Here is a 21,557-nt window from a genome sequence, read left to right as displayed (position 1 = left end):
AGAAATACAATTCAGAAGAGAGAAAGGTTGAATAATACATGTTTTGCAGTTCAGTATCGCTCCAGAGGCTGCTCTTCATCCTGGAGGATGGACACCAGTTCGGCCTGAGATGGGTAATGCTGTGCGGCCACATCCCGTATTCGCACACCTAGCCGGGAGGAGGAGCAGTGGGTCACACGTTGACTTCAGAGAGCACCGAGGTGAGGATCCATCTCCATGTGCATGGCTATTCACAAGTTCCCTCTTTGGTCAGTGACGAGAGAAGGAAAACCCACAACCACGACTGAACCTGCTTATCTGGGAAGGGAAAAGCTGGTTTTTCAAGGTACCCACCTCGCCCCATTGACCACACTATATGGCATTCTTTGGGATGTACAGTATTAGCTTTCATCGCTGCATCCATCAGCATTTAAAGAAGTCGGAGCATGAGGGCTTGTGTCTTCTTCCCATTATGGTCAGCACCTGGTAACGAAGGAGACACCCACGTTGTCCTGATGACAGCTGAGGAGCTCAGCGAAGGCAGGGCTGTTTGCAAGTTTGCTTATTGGCAAGTATAAACTGGCAGACTTCTTGGAAAGATGCTGGGGCTCGGGGCAGAAATGCAAGATTAGGCGAACAGATACCACAAAACCTGTTGACTTTCTAGTCCTTCTGCTTCAACTGCATCCAGAGATAGTTGGCTCAACTATGTCTCAGCGTAGCAGGAACCACAACCAATATGCAGGAATAACCCTTCTTTAAATTTCAAGCATGCCTTGCCTTCTGGGATGCTTTCCATTTTTTGGACCTTAAGAAAGAGCTCCTACACCTGCTTGGTAAACATAGCTAGAGTTTAAAAAGTGCTTTTTTTTTCCCCCCAGAAGGGGTTATTCTGATAAATGGGATACTTCTTATTTCTTTTCTCTAGCGAAGAGCGTTACAGACCACTGCATTATTTGTTTAGGAAGCAGCTCTTTGAAAAAGATCTGAACTGCTCATCTTTTCACTCCTGCTACGCTCAGAGTTTGCAAAATAGCTTCAGAACTGAAAGCCCGGAGCCATCAAAAGCTTTAACAGAAAAAAAGAGGCAAACTTGATGCCTTCTGCAGTCACAGCATGAGACGATGTGACTGTTTCGGGACTGATATCAGGCTGTAGATGTACCGGCAGCCGTTTTCACGCAGGAAGGCATATGCAGAAAAACGAGCACAGGAAGGTTTCAAATGGGCAAACAGCAACACGCCTGCAACAATCCAACATGGCAAAGGTTGAACTGCAGAAAGCCAAATTCCAGGCACGACGAGACTGCGCTTCAAACCCTCTTGCTCTGAAAGCTGAAGCTAATGGTGCATTATTAACTCCTGAGGCGCAGAGCACCGAGGTGTAACATAGCAGGTGTGCGGTCAAGTACCCAGTGTTCACCCCTGTTCAGAGAGGCAAAGTCCCCAGCATCACTCGGGAACCCTTCCACGTGCCTCCGGACTGGATGCAAAACAATGCAGACCACCGTTTTCCTCGGGATTTGGAAACAAAAGCTGTGGATTTCTGTCTCGGATGATCTTCTCCATGGGCTTTTTGTGGAGCCGGGGTATGGTCACTGGCCCTGCTCCGGGCACGGGGAACAGGAGACCTCCCACTGGCCTCACCATGGCAGTAAACATTAAATCTGAACTTGTAAATATCCAGTTTATGGTTTAAAAAGAGTAATGTCATATATTAAAAAAAAAAATCGTACCTGTATTCCAAATGTAACAGTTTTCCATAGCGATATACAAATTTACCTAGATAGTTTATATGACCCATTTCATGGGAGGCACGTTTTCAGAAAACAACTGAACAATCAAAATGTACTGAAACTTCCTAAGATAAGGAGAGACATTTGTTCAAAATTGTGTATGCTTCCTTTTATCAAAATTTACAGGGGACATTATAAAACTTTTGTAGTCCAAAAGCAGATATGGGCTTTTTTTGCTCTTGCAGAGATCTAATTTCGATGGCAACACATAACTGTTGACAAGTCCTATATTGACGAAATACAGACTAAAGAATTTAATATTGTTTTATCAAATGGAAACTGGGGCAAGATAAAACACAATGAATTAATCTCTCCCAGTTTGCCTCTATATATTTCAGACGAAAATCATAAATAAGAGGTTTTTAGACTCCAGGAAGCCTCTACCACAGCTCATCTGCAAGCAACTTGCCTTGTCGCACATGCATAAGGTTTGTGACAAAAATTCTCTCTTGAGCATCTGAAACTGTAATTTTATTCTTACTTTTTTATTACCGTTTTTACTACCTTTGAATATGCCCTGCTCTACCAGTTGCATATGGGCAAATTAAAAACCTGAAAGGAAGCTGACACATTTACGGGCTTGGCACCCACTTCAGATTTAAGGGCTCTCTTGGGAAATGCGTGGTTTGATTCTCTAGATGCCGATGCCCCTCTTTTTGCCCTTCGGGTAACAGAGTTTGCCCCCTGGGAGCAGTACTTCCATTTCATCAACAGATTTCTCTTCTCATTCTCTGTCAGACAGCTGCGGACCAAAGCTTCCACAGGACGGGACAGGCTCAACTCTGTCCATCACTCGTGGGCAGGAATGAAGTAACGGAGGTGAGGTACCTCCTGCCTCCTTCCTCTTCTCAGTGGTAGCCCCTCCTTGCAGCGGCTGGTCTCTGCTCTCCCAGGCAGTTGCAACAACGGGGAGCACATTTGCCCTGACCAAGAAATCTCTGAGGTTCTCCCTAAACTCTCCTCTCCTCCCTATCTCCTTTTTTGCACCTAAGGATGGCAGCAGTTGTACCGTCCCTTCTAGCTGACCCCCACTTCTAAGATCTTCAAAGCTCTACCACCGCATGCCCTCAAACCTCGCCATCTCCGCCCAAACCCCCTCGCACGTCCCACACCCTCCAACAGTGCTTTGCTGCCACGTAAGTGAATTTTGCTTCCTGAACTCAGGAACCACGAGCCGGCATTAGAGACAGATGACCTACCAGAGTTAATTCATGTCACTCAATAAGAATTGCATTTGTGGCAGAGATGGCCCTAAGGGCCTTGTCCAAAGCACAGAGTAATTTAAAAGGCTCCCACTGACTTTAGCAGGCATTGGTTCAGGATGATTAAAGAATTAGCTTCGATGATCTCTAAGGCAAATGAGCCTTTAGAAACTTTGACTTTCTTTGTCTCAATCCTGTGCTTGGAGTACAGTTACAGTGAGACCCAGCCCCATCGACTTGTCTTTAACAGAGTCGCCTAAAGATCAACTAGACGCAAGTGAAGACCTCAGACTTCGTCTGATTAGAGTTCATCCCTGAGGTCACGTAAAAACGGAAACTGAATTTAGATATCAACAAGCCTATGGCAGATACAACAAAAGGCTGAGAATTTCTCCCCCTTGTATACTGCAGCCCTAAAGAACGAAAAAGCAATGTATTTCAACTACCCAGGCGGAAGACAGTATTTATGTACGAGGAGAGACTGTGTTTAACTCATGCTCTGCATACCCGCTGTCTGCTAAAGACACGCTTTCATTTTTGTAAGTCATTTGACTCAAATCAAATCAAAAAAGCCCACCATACCTGAAGCGATCGGGAATTCACAGGCTACGGCTGCAATCCCAACACACCGCTGTTGGGATGTTGGGATGTCCCCCAGGGACGTACCCTGGGGATGTGCTTCAGCCAGACACCACACTGCAAGTAGTTACACAAGGCTGGTTGAAATCTTTCCTGTTTTAAAGTCTATACGGAGTATCGTTCACTAAAAAGGTTGCAAACACTGTTCAGGCTGGACAAGAACAATGAATCATTCTGGTGACAGTTTTTCCGTAGCAAGCAAAACCCTAGCAAGGGGCACAGTGTTCCCAGAGGAACACGATGCACAAACGGAAAATGACCCAGACGTCTTTTTTTCCGTGGTAGTTTGAGGAATATGTATTCACCTACCATATACAGCATAGCTGCACTTGACCTGTCATGCTTATTTACATCTCCCCATGAACTAAACTACAGCACAAGGTGGGATAGGCAGGTCTCTCTGCAGAGGATCTGATTCTTTATATCCTTGTGATGGACGTGAGTTCACCATGCTATGGAACACAGAAACGCTTTTCCACATTTCCTATATTTTTTTTCCTCCCATAAAGCATCACAAAAGTAGTATGTAGTGCATCCAACAAATCTGGATTTTCTGCAGCGTTACATGGAAAGAAGCAAGCAGAAACTCAGGAACAAGCCTGATGCGGCTTTCTCAGATACCTGCTTCATGAGCAGAAGATGTGGGACAAGTATAGAGAAAGAACGGACCATGTCTACAGGAGTGGTTGTCCTATGATAGCTACAGCAGGTTATGCCCGGCAGCGCGCTGTGACTGGTGCTGGCTTTGCCACTGGAAATCACAATCAGCGGAGAAGGCTGATGCTCCACGTCCTATGCCATGAGCTCCATTAAACAGCACTACTGTATGGCCATACAACCACGGAGTTATGCTGGAACAGAGCAACACGCTCAGTGAAGAACTAAACCACAAACTCTGCTTTCCATCCAGCCCTACTTTTTTGCCCTTTTTTTTTTTCCAACTGAACTTGACACTTTTTCAATCCTGCTTACCAGGTGGTACCTTGTGCTGAAGCCTCTCCTAGGTTTTCCAAACCTGCCTGAAAACATTTTAAATGCAAATTTGAGAAAAATATACTGACAATTTACATTCAGGCTTCTTTGTAATTGAACACTTTTACCCTTTAAAAATAGTTTTTATCTATTCAAACCTGACAATTTCAATTTGTGTGCGCGCTGTGGTGTAAAAAATAATACTGAGCAAAACCAGCTTTTAATTTTACAATTTGTATACTTCTACTCCTTTCAGTAAATCATACGCTGAAATCAGAGGGTGAATTTCCAAAACTGGCTGCGCGCGGGTCTCTCCAATGTGCTACCTCGCTGTGAGACTGTATGTGGTACCTGCTACTAAGTAAAATCCTAGTGAAGAAATATGCTCTGGGTTACCTCCAGGGATGCTCCAGGTCAAAGAAAAACCTATAAAAGGGCCTAGAGTTGACTTTGATCTTCTAAATAACGCTTTCTTGTCTTCCCTAGGAATTATCTATTGCAAGTTAACTCAGCTCACTAAATTGGGGTAAGACGGTAGCTGTTAAGTGAAGCCAGGGATTTGAGGTTTGCCTCACTTTGCCTTTTGAACTAGCGTGAAGTGAGAGTTCAAATCCAAATAAACCTCCCAAGACCAGGCCTGCATTTTCCAAATGTCACTGTGACTGTTTCCTTGGGCAGATGTCACATGAATGTACAATGCTCTAGCTGTAATTGAAAGAAATACTTAGGAATAAATAGGTCTAAAGTAAAAAAAGGAGAAAATATCCTAGCAACAGACTTCACGAGTATTCGAAGGAAGACAGGAGCAGAGGACCCGTGACTAATCAGACATATATTCATATTTGGAAAACGTAATGATAATGCCTTGAAAAGTTGACTAAACTTTGCTGTTATTAAACAGGAGCTGCTGGTTTGAGAGAAAAGATGATTTATGATTTCTCACTGTGAGGCTTTTGAACTTTAATCTCTAACCCACGAAAGGGTGCAAGAGGAGCCTGGAAATTATGCTGAGCTTAATTATACTTAATGTGAATTATTCAGAAGTGCAGCAGAGAGACTAAGAATTTATTTCATACAAAGAAGCTTGACGTTTTAATTGGTCCTTCAGAAAAGAGACAAAACAATTTCCTCTCCCGAAAATTTACATCTTCCCCATCAAAGCAGCAGCCTCAGCCGAGCAGAACTTCATTAACAAGATTAATTATCACGCCAGCGTCTGCCTCATCAGGTGTGCAGCCCAGGTGAAAAGCGCGGCCCCCTCCCCGGCGCGCCCCCGAGGCTCCGGCAGAAAAGGCGACAGATTGAGGGCACCGTACCTTGGTCATTAGCCATTTTGTCAGGGTGCTCGACTGCAAGAAAGAGACAATGTCATTAGAGGCTGACAGCTCCTCGCAGACGAGCCGACGCGTCACATCAACTACCGTGTCCGCGGGCTGGCGCAGCGCGGGGCTGCCTTCCCGCACCGCGGGCCGACGAGTTTTACCGTTCCCTTTTTCAGAGAGATCCTGGAGAACCGAGAGGACAAACACAGAATCATAGAACCATAGGATCACAGAGTGTCTCGAGTTGGAAGGGACCCGTAAGGATCCTGGAGTCCAGCTCCCTGCTCCTGGCAGGACTGCCCAGAACTAAACCATATGGCTACGAGCGTCGTCCAGATGCTCTTGAACTCTGAACACAGGCTGAACCGTGCCTTGTATCAGGTATTTTCACCAAGTTCTTACAAATGTGAAACCTTTACCGCAGCATTTTTTCATTCTCTTGTTCTTTTTCTGTATGATCTGGGAAGTTTAATTAAGCAAGAAGGGAAAGAGAGAGAGATGCTGCTTCTTTAAATAATTACAGTCAAATCACCTACAAGTTGAAAGCTCAGTCTGACTTATATTATGATTGTTTCAGTTTTTTACAAAGGGGTTTAAAATTATTTACACGTTTTTGCATAATAACCATAAAAGATAGCATGATCTGAGGTGCACCAGACGACTTCAAAATTCAAGATATATTAAAAGCTTTCCTGCACAGCTACAACTTCTGACTATTTATGGTATGGCTGAGGGAATTAAACTTTCCTTGGATTCATAAGTAGCTACCATCATAGAGCATTAACCGGTCCTCTGCTTAATAAATTATGCAAGAACCTTAAGTACAGGAAATTGGGGGAAAAAGAAGTGATTTGGCACATGAATCTGGAAGTCAAATAACCATTGCCTGCAGGTGCAGAGCATGCTGCTCCCCTCGCTGCTAAAATCACGACAAAACCTCCTCTGGATCATGGCATCGCGCTAGGAACAAATGGAGGTACTGAACTAGCAGTAATTTACATTTACAGACACATCTATGAGCTCCGTGCCTGTGGCAGAGGCAGAATAATTCCTTTAATGACCCCCAAACCCTCAGTTAATTTTTTTTTCCCCCCTCTCGGACTTTTTCACATGGATGCAGAGAAGCGGGCTGCACGGAGCACATTGCCTCAAACTTCCTAGAAATCTGTGAGCCTGCGCTCCCCCGCTGAGCCATACCTCAGGTCATCACCTTTCCCTTAGGACAAAGGCGTTCATGAAAACGTGAAACCTTGCTCCCGACTGCAGCGACCTCCGTCCGGGCGCCGATGCCACTTAGAGGCCGCCCTGGCACCGCTCGGCGTTCGCTGCCTTCTCCAGGCGATGGAGGCGGCGAAGCCCCCGACACCTCCGGGTGGGTGAGACCTGCTCCTGGCAGGCCCCGGGGGTTCACGTTCGGTGCCGGCTGCGAACCACGACGCCGAGGCAGCATTAGAGGGCACTGCAGGGCTAGGAATGCCGCCCCACGCCGTCCCTGCCAAAAGGGGGGTCAGGGCGGGGACCGGCATCACCGGCGATTTCGGGGCTCTCAGAAATGGTGCGGCAGCGACTTGTGATCTGGTGTCCTGTGGGAAGGCCACGAATGCAGCCTTCCTTGCTCACCTTAGCACGCGGGGAATAAATGGGAGTGTACTGAAGCTCAGCCCATGGCCTCTTCCTCCCCCTCTCTCCCCCTTTCCACTTTAAAACCACATCTGATCCAGTGTTTTATTCATGCTTGACATTATGTCTATAGGTGCACTAACAGGCAACTTTTTTCAGTTTATAGGTATTGATGTAGTGTTTTGTGTGATTCCGATAAGCAGAATACTACTCTCTAATTTTCTGTGATTAAAGGAGCTCAGCACTCAAGGAAGGTCTGTTTGTAAATGCTGGCTGAAATCCAGAATAGGTATGGCTAAGCAGAAGAAAGCATAAGCACAGTTAGCAAGTGCAGTTCTGAGAGTTGCTTGTTTCTGCAATAGATGAAAAGAAAAATCACGGACAAGTTATTGAAAAGATTGAGGAAATCCTCCTCCCTGTCTGTCTGCCACCGGTTCATTCATTCACTCTCTAGTTGTCATGTTTCAGTGGGCAGCTGCAAATAAATTTTAGACTATTTATTTATTTCTGCAACTTAATAGATTTCTGAAAATTCATAGGCCATAAAAGTAACGTAACAGTGAGAGTTGGAATTTAACTTCAGGGGCAATCCGTGACAATACACTGCGAAAGGCTGCAAAATACGCATACTATTGGGGCACACTCTGCTTCTCTTCCATATACACATATACATATATATGTATACATAATATTTACTGAAGTCATCCAAACTCAGTAAGGAGTAAGAAAAATCCTAATAACTACCTCAAATTTTGGCCCAAATTATATAACAAAAAAAAAGGGGGATGTTCAATGACATTTTATCCTTCTATTCCAGGTCCCTAAGAATGTGTGTATCAGATTCTTCATGCTTTAAGTGATACATTTAACCAGCCAGAGCATAAAAAAGCAGCTCCTCAACTGATGTAAACTGTCGTAGATTGATTGAAGTTCACAGCGTAACGACGATTTACGTAAGTTAAGGATGTGCCCATTTGCCTGTATATTATCATCAGTGGAGCTGATGGAGGTGGAAGAATATAAACTCATTGCTCTGTGCTAGAGTTATTTACTATTAAACATCTCTCCTTCTCACAGATCACTACGTTTTCATTAGTAAAGGAAAGTCACTACAAATACTCACACCGCAATTACAACACAAGTAATGGCTTGGTTTCCTTGGAGGAGCTTTATGTGCTACAACATATGAAACGAGACAGTGGGTGACTTAGTGGATCTTTGATGCTTGTTTAGTTCCTCGTGATTTAAAACTCCCTCTGATCAGGACATAGATTTGCCATCAGAGCACGCATTACCATATGGCACATATACATCATCTGTTAGTAATCATTAAGGGCAGGAAACCAACATTTTTGCTTAATTCAGAATGCATTCAAGATTTCAGAAAGTCTTTTCACCGCAAGCGTAGGGATAGATTTGTCAAAAAAACAGTTGAATATTATTGAACATGACATATTTAGGGTGGATATCATTAAGTATTCATGGCAGGGTATTAGATGTAGTCCTTGTAGGCTATTACAAGATGTAACAAACGTATAAATTCATCTTTTTGGTATCTGTTGATGCTGTCTGATCTAGAATTCATTTCCCAAATGAGTTTTATGGTACTTTGTGTAAACATTACAAAGTAGGTGATATCAAGTGCATTAATCTTTTGGTTTAGTTAGATATCTGGGTCTCTGTAACTTCTCGTATCTCATTAGTCTGCAGTTATTATATTTTGATGCCTTGACTCATTTTAAACCCAGTCTAATAGACTACTTCTGCTTGGCACAAATTGTAAGCATGAAATTAAGTTGGCACCATCCGCTTGATAGAGATGAAGCACCCGCAAAGTGCTATCTCTTCACATTTCATGGCAGCGGAGAATGAATAATCAGGATCTTACCAATAATTCATTCAAAGTGAAACATGACTTGGACAAGTCAGTCCTGCAAACCTGGGCCGGCGGTGATAAGCTCGGAACAAATTGATACAATTTTTCATTTTTTTTCTGACTCCTGCTAATTCACGAAAACTGTTGTATGAGGCTTTTCACTCCCAGCCTGAATGGTCGATAGCATGCGTTAGGGACGCTGGTATCAGTGAAGCAAAAAGGGCAAGCTCTCTGCCAGTGCTGCTCAGGACACTGGCTCCTTCACTGAAATCCCTCCTTAATGGCTGAAAATGGACTTTCCCCTCCTTCCCTCAGAAGCAGCAGAAAAATTTGCTATTCACATGAAGGTTTGCTGAAAGACAAACTCAGACACAAGCTCTCTCCAAACAAACACACAAATCCCCCAAAGGGAACGATGTGGGGCGGTGCGTCACCCCTCCTCTGCAGTCACTTCGCTTGGCTTTTGCGCAGCTCGCGTTAAATTAAGTCACTTATAACGGGTTAAGAGGAGGCTTGAGCGTGAACGCTAATTCCAAGCCTCTCAGGCGCAGGTTTGAGTCTGAGTTTCCCTCATTTCCCTCCAGTCGTGACTTCTCAAGCCCAACCTGCATCCAGTTTCAATTACCTTCTGCCAAGATGTTATTTTTGTACACAAATCCCCGAATTTTCTCTAGGGAAGACACAGCGATAACGTGCTCTCTCATATGCCACGCTTCTTTCCTGGAATAGGTTCGCTGTTTATGTCAGTTGAGTTTTTCATTAATTACATGTCTTTTTTAAAAGTAATTTCATACCTTTGTGCAAATGAATGAGTGACAGTTAAAATATAAGGAGCAGAGCTGCGGCAAGCACCCTGCTTCCCACTCACGGTAATATTGCTTACATCTTCATAACTAATAATTTCTGGGTAGATCACGTCAGGGCTTCACACAGACAGGCAGCGGGGAAGAGAGAAGAGGAATATCTCTCCACGTTAATTTGAAATTGAGTCTAATACAAGTGCAGTCCTTTGCTCTCCTAAACACGGTGCTGAAATACCAGCCAAAAAAAAAAAGGGTGCCCCTCTTTTGCCTGCTCCTTCTCACTGGTCACTAAGGGAGAGGGATCAGGTATTAATTAGTCTGTTAATAACGGGTACTGAAAAATCTCTGGAACAACTTTGCCCACGCAAAGTCAAGTTGCATCTCAGTTTGCTGAGATTTTGAATCCTAATTTTGCATGCCTACTCTGATGATAGGAGTGTCATTACAGGTTCCTACAGTCACCGGGGGATCCAAAATGAAAAGGGACCTCCCTAGAGAAATCCAGTCAGATCCAATTAGCTTTATTATTGATGGTAGAAAGTTAGGTGGTGTCAGAGTGCCTTCCCCCAGCTGAATTTAAAAATAGAGTTACTGCCTCATTATGTGGTTTACTTTTGTCAACTACTGTATGTACCATTTTGCTTTTATCTCTCAAAAACAGTTTCAAGTAGTAGGATCTCTTCCGGCTGACATGGAATTAATTGCAAAGCTCCCACAGAGGCATTAGAAAATTCTATGTATCATTAATATCCAGATGACACAGATCCAAACCTTTCAGCGTCCGGAAGAAAATAGGATCGGAGAGGGGCCCCACTCCCTTGGCATTGCGAGCTTGGATTCTGAAGTAGTAGACAGTGTCCAGGTTGAGGTCCATGATCTGGTGGGTCAGCCGGTCGCCGCTGATGGACTCCATAATCCAGTCGTCAATTGGAGCATTCTTGTCCAAAGTATAGAAGAGGATGTAAGCTGAATAAACACAGTCTCTCAGTTAGTACTGCAATCAAATTTTAACGTGCTTCCGTTATGAAATACATATAAAAATCAGATTTCTTAAAAATCAGGGGTGTCTTTTTAAAAGCAGTGATGGCAGGTCGCCAGTCAAAGTAGCTTTGAGGAATGTTATGACAATACACATTTGTCTATTTTTAGAACAAAACCACACTTACAGTATTCACTGTAAGAAATATAGATTTAACAAATACAAAAATAGGTAGCAGACATTAAAAGGCTGTTACAAGTGCATTTCTCAAATTCAGGTGCACCATTCAGTCTGACAGCTGCCATAAACCACACGATATAAGTCTTTAGTGGTTCAGTGCTGAAATAAAACTGAACGGCATCAATGATACACATCAATTACTGGGTGCTTATGGGAAGCCATACGATATTTCTTGGTAACTACAGGGGAAAGTATTTTGGGGGAAAGAATGAAGAATTAAAAATTTTGGTAACTTAGAGTACGACAATAACTACTTACCACTGAATAAAACTTAGAAGTTTTAGAACTTAGAGAGTAGAAGTACCAGTGCTAGGAAACTATAATAGTTTGTAGGAATTACCTTGTCAGCACATGAAATTTTGGGAAGAAGAAAAAAGCCTGTAGGAAAGGCTGAGAAGTCCAGCACACCCTCTGTGCCAACCCAGCCTCAGCTGGGGACCTGCAGCACCGGCCTCTGCCCAAATTTGAAAACGTTTTCTTTTTTTTTTTTTCCCTTCTTTTCCTTTCTTTTTTTTTTTTCTATTTTTTTTTCTGTTTTTTTTTCTTTTTTTTTTTTTTTTTCCTATTTTTTTTTTCCCCTGAAAGGCTCCCTGGCAAATTCGTCCTACGCAAAAACCCCACTCTGAGTCCAGTCCTGAGTGCCGTGCCGCAGGTGTGAGCTACCGGAGCAGAGAGACTTCTGGACTTCATCTTTGTGCCTGGGTCCAAAGTGACTACGAAATTGGTGTAAGCCTTATTATTGCTGTTTCCCTGTTCTTTTCTGAAACAAAGATGCTTTTCAAAACTCATTCCACATGAATGGTTACACTGGTCATGGACAAGCGGTGTTAGGATGGAAATGATACGGTTTTTTGGGGGGGGGGGCGGTTTGCTTGTTTTATATTATGGGATTTTATTTAGAGGCTTGTAGTTTGGGATTACTAAAGCAGTTTCGCTGACCATGACATTTGGATTAATATATATATAAAGTTATGAAAAAATATGTATGTTTCTCAAATTAACACAAACACATTCGCTCAAGCATTTGTAGGGGTGAAGATTTGGTTGTTAGGGACATTTCTGCTTTCCACAAGCAGTTGTTTCCTCTGCTTGATATGTCTAAGCAACATTTGACCACACATTGAGCAAAAAATCCCTATGAGAGTCGTTCTTCAACCACGTGCTACAAGAAAGAAGTTTGTGCATGGATGTCAGGGGACCCAGTCTGCTCTCAGGTCTGAACGCTGCTGTCGATGGAAAAACTCTATAACATAAAGTTGCTACCACGGAGTCATTTCACGCCTTGAAAGTCAGGAAGGCTTTTATTGTATTTTGTCTTTTAGTCATAGGGAATCAGGACCATTAGCACTCATTTCAGTGTGCTGTCCATCAGAATGATCGTTTCTTCTCTCTAACGGCTAAATTAGGTTAGTGTAAACAGAGCCATTTCATCAAAACATCCTCCTTTCCGACATGGTCACAGATTGTGAAGTGCTGATGATAATGTAGAGTGAAATTATGCACAGTTATGCAAGTCTAACCTAGGAATCGTTATTGCTGGGCGATATATTTCCACAAGGAAATATATCCTTATTTTATTGGTAACATGAAGTGGGATACTTCCCTGGTGTAACTCACAACAGCTCATCTGACGCCAGTGAAGCCCTGCTGAGTTACAGCTGTTAAAACCTGACCCAGTGCTCTTGACTGCTAATGGCTCACACGGGACGTCGTTCTGAAGCGTTCTTCCCCTTGCACCGATATTTCTCCATGCTTCAGCAGCGTGTTGCTGGGATTACTAGCAGTAACGGTGACGTATGCACGCTTTCTCCCACATAAAAATATGTTGTAGAACTGGTCTAACCCGACTGTTTGTAGTAATGTGAACATAACGTGCACATTTTTGAAGATGAACAATATTTCTCCTAATAATTATATGCCTCTGAGATGTCTATTAGCAGACCAAAATGATCATTTAAAGGCAAAATTTCAGATAGAACTCTACTGAAATAACAATAAAAGTTTGTAATGGGTTTCTTAATTAGGCACTAAGGTTAGATGCAATATTTTGGAAAATAAAACCTGTCACTGTGAAGCATCTATTAAGTTCAGTTCTTGTCAGTCAACACTGAGGTTTTTTTCCTGATCATCATTGCCTTAAATTGTTACTGTAAACTTAAATATCTAGCAATAAATCCTCCCATTATGTGCTGCACTGAGCAACCTATCATTATGTATATTGTGTATTGCATTATTGCCAAACAAAATACTTATTATTAGTCATTTCTAATTATCATTGAGCAGCACGTACCACAAAACCTTTGCTTAGAGTGCTGCCTTTTTAAACTTATATTACTACTCTTTGCATTTAAAAATAAAAGATTTACATCCTCTGACTTACAGATCTTGCAGTATTCCTAACATTGCCTTGAATCCTAGACCAACTTGGCTGATAAAAGTAAAAGAACATAAAATAACATCAGATCAAATAGCATTCTAGAAAAAAACCAGAGATGTTTCCACAGAAAATAGGGAATGAAAGCAGCAAATGATCAGAACGGTGAAATAAAAAGGAGAATGCAGGATAATGTAAATGTTTACCAGTAATTTTTCCATTGGCTTCCAACGGCGGCTGCCAGCTGACAATGACAGCCCGGGGCTTCCCTTCCCGTGTAATGACTGTCAAATCCTTGGGAGCAGAGGTGGGAGCTGAAAATAGTGAAAATAATTGGAAACAGAAGTTACTCACCTTCTTTTGAATTCCTTACACACCGTAGCAGGCATGAACTACTCAGTAGGCATTTACCGCTTTCAAATGCGAGTGTCCTTAGACGCATTTCAAACATGTAACGTATGATTTGTCTAGAAGTGATATTTTAATAGTGGCAATTGTACAAAATACTGCGTGTGGATACGCTAGGATTTGGTGGATAGTTCTTATCCTCTTACCGTTAATATTGGTCCTTACAGCTAAACAACCACCGAGGTATCCAAGAACGTCTAATATACTCTGGGAGCCCTACACATTTAATAACAGTAATAACATTGTGGCTTCTCTATTAGGAACATTTGTAGGTACGTACCAGTATAAAACAAATATAATTGTGTATATTCATTAAATATATGCTCAGCTTGGGACATTTTAGACATGATAATTCTTAGCTTTTCTATTTCCATTGCATTAAAGACGGAAGGTTGGATTTCTGAGCCTGCAGTGTCTGCTTTGCACCCTGCTTTACTAATACTGGCCATGAGGTCTTGCACAGTGTCTCAGATATTTTAAAATCATATCGTAAGACTGTGGAGGAGAAAGGAAAAATGGGCAGTTATTAAAAAACAGTTGAGAGAGAGGAGTAATATATTGGCGCTGAGTTCATTCACTTAGTTTTGATACAGGCTGTTGATGACTTAGAGCATACAGATAGCATAACAGCGTGGAGAACACAGTGTACGAGCATCCCATCATCTGTGTCCTAGCCATATGGCCACTAAACAACCTTCTTGAATGTTCGAAGAACTGCTCCAAAGTCACTTTACGAGGTAAAGCTTTAAAAATCTGTTGGATCATGCTGAGCTAAACCAGTCCTATCTAAAGCACAGACACAAATCTGCAGGGTGATGAACATTCAGTGATTTTAAACAACAAGAAGGAAGGGAAGAGCCAGCTGCCGTACAGGCTCTGGTCACAAGGAATTGATCCCTTTGAAATAACACCGAGCGGATGGTCTCATGGTATTTGCATCAGTTGAACTTTTCAAAAGTGGGATCCAGAAAGCAGCCAAGAAATCTGCACACAGAAAACAGAAGTTTCTTTAGCATTGTTATACTACTAAGCAGGTGACTACTCGTCAGCTGATGTTCTTTGTGGCAGATTTGCGGTGGATTATCTCTTTGCTATATGTGCTGGAACAACACGTTCGGTCTGGTACGTCCAGAGCCAGCACAATGGGACTTGCAGTGTTTCACTTCAGTCTTGTCACAGAAGCTGCTCCTCGCTGGAAGCATCTTTCTTAGCCTGAAGTAGGCAGGCCACAATACGAGCTCACAGATCTTTGAGAAGTCTCTTAATCCTCGGCAATGCCCAGCATGATGTGAGCTCCCACACTGCTAGGGAAGTTTGCATTATTGTTATTGTCATTATTGCAGCTGCTGCTTCTTCTCCTTCTCCTTCTTCTTATTGTTATTATTATTGTTATTATTATTATTATGTCTTGAGAGGGTTGTGTTGCATTTAAAAGCTACTCAGCTTATAGCCAGCTTGGGACACTGGCTCATCAGTTTGAAGTACTAAAAGAAACACCTTGGACTGCCTTGCTATTTCAGGGAACTGCACGAGATAACCCTTTTCATAAACGAATCACACTTGATTTTAAAACAAAAATTGTCCTTCTCTTTACTTTTGCTAAGCCTATTCTGCAATATTCTCCAACTTAACATAAATGATTGTATGTCTACCACAGTGCATCCTGTTTGCCTGTATGCAAACTGCACCTTTATCTTAAACACTGTTTTCCGTTTTCTGATATTAACCCTTTTTGGCACGTTTTCACGAACTTTCCCTTCCTAGGCTTTCTGCCTTTTGTGAGGTTAAAATAGTAAAGCTTGTGAGCCCCTTTCTGTAACACAGGCTTTCCATGCTGGTGATTACCACGTGAGTCCCGCTGAGCGGCTGAAGCTGAGCTCTGCTTTCAGCAGACTGTGAACATAAGATATCATGAGAAAAATCAAAGCTTTAGATGTTTCCCTTAGCACTCATTAACACCCCTCGTATCAGTAAGACTTGTGTAGGCAGATCTGGGGATGGAACTTGGCTCTGAGAGTTGCTTTTGAATTATGGGCATAACAACTCTCCCTAGCCATGGTAGTAATCTCCAGTGAATTCTGTATCGATGCTGATATGTACGTTCTTTAATATCATTACGGGAAATTCAACATGCAGAATGGGTACAAAACAGGCAATAAAGATCAGCAGTGCAGGATGCCCTTAATTAACAGAGCTGCTCCATCAAGCTCAGATAATTGCATTGCAATCACATGGGAAAATCTAAGGACACATATATTCCCTCTTATTTTCCCTTTGTTAATTAACCGGCGTGTACTGTGGTTTTCATTTAAAAAAACCCTAACAAATCAATATTTACCAGCAGACTTCATTTGGTATCTGCTGGTAGAAACTGATTTGTAACGGCACCTAGAGTGTTTTCAAGGCCACTAGTCACCCTCAGGAAAAGGTACATATTGCTGTCTACAACAGATGAAGAAGAAAAATATTTTGAGCAAAACTATAGACACTCTTATCTCTGCACCAGGGACTATAGCAAGATATATAGGCAATCATAAAGACTGGAAAATGTAGTAGTCCTGCGGTGTACAGCCTCATGCGTTCATGGAGTTATTTAAAAGCAAATCTACTTGGGATTTTCAAAAGGGGGGCTCAATAGCTTATTCTAAAAAATGCAAATTTAATGGAAGACCCTACCCTTGTTTAAAGACAGTCTAGGGATCAGGATACATCCTTCCATTAATGCCTATGTGATAACTAGAAGTAAAGCCCAGGCCTGCTATTTCCCTACTGCAGTTAATTGAAGGCACACAAAAGGGAAAGAAACAATTATGTTTCGGAGAGGATGTTCTTATCTGCAGAGATCACTACGTCTCCATCTCTTTTCAAATATTTTTATCCCACTGAGCTAGGGTTACATATAATATGTATCTGGTGTCTGTAGCAAAATTGCATTTAGTCCCCTTCAGAATCTGAAGTACCTTTCAGGTCATAGCTTCCTGCTTGGAAAATACCACTCAAATACTTGAGAAGAGCAGCTAAATTAAGCCTTCAAAGTGTATTTGTTTATTATAAGCATATTGTTAATCTTAACAATGGCTGCTTGCTGGAAGTGAAATACAGATGTATAAAAACACGGAGCATAGGAAAGACGCCTTACCAAACTGTCAGCAGGGCGTTTATACAAGTCAACGTTTTGCACAGGGTAGATAATTGTGTCTTTACAACAAATAATACGCAAGCTGAAAAGACTGCTCACTTGACTTCCCCCTTCCCCCCCGTTTGTGTCTGTCTCTAGTTTTGCACACACGGTTTCAGTCGCTGTAACTCTGACTGTAGGTCTTGGCTAGACCGATGCGCTGCTCACCAGACGGTGTACAGCAAACAGCTAACGTGTCCACACAGTATTATGATCGGACCCGCGGTTGGTTAGTTTTTAAACACATCCCTTTAGTTCTTGACTCAAGAAGCACGTGCATTAGATAGAAGCAGTCACTGAGTCCTTTTTACTAACCGGGTAAGATGGGAATTTATGACCTTGAGACACGTAGAACTTTGTAAGTTGAAATTTTAAAGTAGCAAAATCAGCGTCTAATAATAAGAGAATAATTGTTCTCGCCTGATCTTGGGTTTCTTTGAAAAGTGAAAACTATTTTAAATCATTAGCATTAAAAGTCACAGATACTCATTATATTACAAGGCAAAGTATTACACACACATACTACCATCTCCTAACTTCTTGCAATGACACCAGAGCTCAGCAGACTGACCGCTCTGCTTTGCTACCCATGGAAAAAAGTGAAGAACTACAGTTAATTTTGCACATACGCTGTCGGTTTATGGAGTTAGGATGAACTTGAACAAGGCTTTTGATGACAAATAAAAAAACCAAAGAAAGCCCTTCCGGCAGCTCTTGCCGTACCTGCTTCATAGGTGGTGGCGTGCGCGGTCATGCTCCAGGTGCTGGACCGCCGACCTTTGGTGACCATGACGGAGAACTCGTACATGGTGTTTGGCTTCAGACTTGTCACGGTGTGACTCAGAGCGGTCGTATCTGCCGACTGCAAAGAGATGGAGCGGAGAACGTCTTTAAAGCCACTCCTTTTGCTGGTAGCCAAGCAAAACACGGTTACAATGGATTCCTTTTTCAAGCAAAACAGCTCTATTGCTACTGCGTACCTTAACGGGAGTATTTTTAGTACCATAAATATGATACTAAACTTGCTGCCTATAATTTAGGCAGTTAAATAAATTATTGTGATGCTTTCTCTTTCTCTTTTCCCAAAGTAATTTGCCATGCATTTTTTTCAAATGTAAATTGGAAACTAACCCCATGTCCTTCATCTATGCCCACACGAAGGAAAAAAATAGGAACATTTCCATAACTTAAACACTTATTTCCAGCCTCTTTGATGGGTTCCTTCTAAAAAAAAAATGTTTTTAATATCTACGGATTTTTAGTGGAGGCTCAGAAAGCATTTTTACCCCTAGAATGGCCCTGACTAAGGCTTCCCAGTTCCTGGGGTTAACACGTATTTATGATGGACATGAAAATATGACCCCGGACCCCTGCATAAAGATGCATTTTGTATTCATAAGACACACTTTTGCTTGGTTAAGTATGTTTATACATTAGATTATATTTGAAACATACTATTGATCTGCCTCACTATGATATGTTATGAGCAACTAAACATATTGATGTTGATGTGAATATTACATTGCTCATTTATTTTTAGCTGATTTAGCTTTTTACCTCAGCCTGCAGTAAGGAACAATTTGAGACAAACTGCACTAGTATCAAAGGAGACAAGTGAGAAGAAAATTATGGGACAAATTGGTGACAACTGAAAAAAATCAATTCCCACGCTTTTCAAGCTACAGAGCCTGCTGTGCAATCCTCCAGCATCAACAACTCACAGGCCAGTGAGTTAAAGGTGCTGTGCACTTTTACGTGTTTATGTACCTATGGACCTAAAGTTTACTGAGTAAGGACGACATATATATGACTTTGCATCAGACAGCTACCTTGATGTTCACATTCGGGAAGCGGCTCCCAAGAAGGCATCTTGCTGGCATGCATCAGTAGTGCCATTCTGATGCTAACCATCAGACGAATCAAAAATAAATCGACCTTTACTAAAAATGGTACACCAAGTTGCCAGCACACCACAGAACAAAGCAGTGATATTCAAGGGGGAGTGGGAGAAATTTACTTTGCAGAGACATTAATGAATGGGCTATATATGCCTACATGGGACGCTGTTTTATCACAAGTGCTCTGACAGATGCTTTGCATACTACTTATAGGAAGACTTAATGCAAGACCAGATTTTATCTTCTTCATACTCAATTAAAATTCCTAGTTCTTGGAAATCAGCAGTTTTGCAACTTATCTGTACTAGGGGTTTACTCCAGCAGAGAATCTCCCTCTATAAAAAGTCTTACTGAAGCAAAGACAGCACTTATAACCTATGTGTTCATAAACTACTCAACCAAACTACTCAGCCACTTGCCAAAGATGGCAAAATCTACCTGCTAGAGTTTATACAAGTTATTCTTTGACTAAAGGCTGGATTTAAATATGAGGAATAATAATTTTCTCCCCCAGAAAAGATTTTGGAAGAAATGAAATGATTTATGGCATAAAATACTCCTCAGCATGACTGAGGGTAACTAAATCTGATAACTACCACTATGGAGGGCTCAGATATTACACGTCGCCAGGAAAAATGCACACGGGAAAAACAATAGGGTTTGAACCTATTCCTGGACAAAATAGTCTTTAGTGGAACATAAAGACATTGGATTCTTTTTTGTAAAAAGAAAGTTATTTGTCTCCAGCTGAGTGTTTTTCTTTGACTGTTTCACTCAATACTAAATATTAGCATTTCAATAGTCGCAAACATCCTTGAAGTTAATATCACATTGAGATGAAGGGGCTGTAACTGTAGCAAGTACCTTTAGTAATGCCACATCGTGCCTGTTTGGGACAGTTTGTGGAAAAGTAAAGTTGGCAGGGCAAAGTTAAATTTATAAACTTCCGACTTCAATAGGAAAGGCCAAACCCTTCATTAAATTACATTTGATATACATTTTTGAAGCAATGGGAGACTTTAATGGGAAAATCTCAAAAGAATTGGAAATTCAATGCCAAAACACAGGCAAGTGCTATGGGAACCTGTTTGTGAGCCTGAGCCAAACCCCTCTGAAGAAAACACAAGTTTTCCCTGCCGTTTTCAAAGAATAACACAATAGGCTTTATCCTGGTTTCTTGAAAAAATGTGGTTATTTCAAGAAAGCAGACCCTCTTGAAAGATTTTTCATTGTTTCTGCTTCTGGGTGATTGAACTGGAATAAATGAATCAGACCAGCTCTTTACACACCACCCACAGACTGGTCAAACTAGAGATGATGGCAAAAAAAGGTAATTTCACACTTGCTCCTCTCTTCCTCAGTCTCCTGCTCCTCGAGGGCTCCCGGAGCCCTGCGCGGTGGCTCCGCGAGAGATCTCCACCTGTGCCTTTTAGCAGAAGGCCAACGAGCTCCACACCTCCGAGCAGGACATGCTTCTGCACAGCAAATTAATAGGGCTCTTTTTGATCATTTTTGTTTGTCACCCACCATTTTCCACTGCATGCAGCTCAGTAAACGCACTGGGAAACTACAGAAAATGTTATGATTGACTGTGACTGGCAAAACATAATGCTGTCTTTTCTGGAGCTTTGATTTCATCACTAGAGCTGCAAACTATGCCTCGCTGTGCTTCCCTGTGCTATACTCCTCATTTTGTTGGGCATGGAAATCCATCTCTAAACAGCAGTCAGATCAAGGTATGGCATTCAACACATTACAATGCATCATTTTGGCATCCTTAATTACCTAAGAGCTTGTTCTTATTGTTACAACTGCATGAGCATACAAAATTTGGATCTAATACTTCAGGTCATCATGTCAGCATCTGAGGTTGTCAGAAGTATGGCAGTAGATGTAAATGCAAGGTAAGGGCTTTATGCTCACTAAAGATGTGCTATTATTTAAAAGCTTTACAGTGGGTCAGCACCTGCAGCAAAAAGCCAGCTGACCTGAGTCTCCTCTCAGCTGACGTGAACACAAATCAGGGGTAAGGCAACTGAAATCAATAGTTCACGGCAGCACGCAGACTCAGCCGAGAGCCAACGAGCCAAATTCCGACGGAGATGTATAAGGGGGAGAGCTGAAAAACCACAATCAGAAAAGAGATTGAAGGCAAGAGCTTGTCCACCATCATTCCCATTGCTTCCACAAATTACCTGGGAAAGACCTCGAGATGAGAGTCTGTAAGACAGGTGTACCCCAGACCTAAAGAGGCAGAGAGCTATCCTCTGGG

General features: G+C 42.1%; 1 protein-coding gene across 1 annotated transcript in view; it reads right to left on the bottom strand.

Moving 5' to 3' along the window:
• LOC142075313 (netrin receptor DCC-like) overlaps positions 1-21,557 on the bottom strand; it is a 566,343-nt gene that overhangs the window by 45,378 nt on the left and 499,408 nt on the right. Inside the window, exons 18-21 of the mRNA XM_075136492.1 lie at positions 18,111-18,249; positions 14,008-14,115; positions 10,980-11,174; positions 5,904-5,936 (exon numbers count right to left, since the gene is read on the bottom strand). Of these exons, the coding sequence (XP_074992593.1) occupies positions 5,904-5,936; positions 10,980-11,174; positions 14,008-14,115; positions 18,111-18,249 (475 nt within the window). The remainder of the gene's footprint in view (positions 1-5,903; positions 5,937-10,979; positions 11,175-14,007; positions 14,116-18,110; positions 18,250-21,557) is intronic.

This window comes from Calonectris borealis, chromosome Z, assembly GCF_964195595.1.
Source record: "Calonectris borealis chromosome Z, bCalBor7.hap1.2, whole genome shotgun sequence".
NCBI lineage: Eukaryota > Metazoa > Chordata > Aves > Procellariiformes > Procellariidae > Calonectris > Calonectris borealis.
This window is presented reverse-complemented; position numbering and strand designations above follow the sequence as displayed.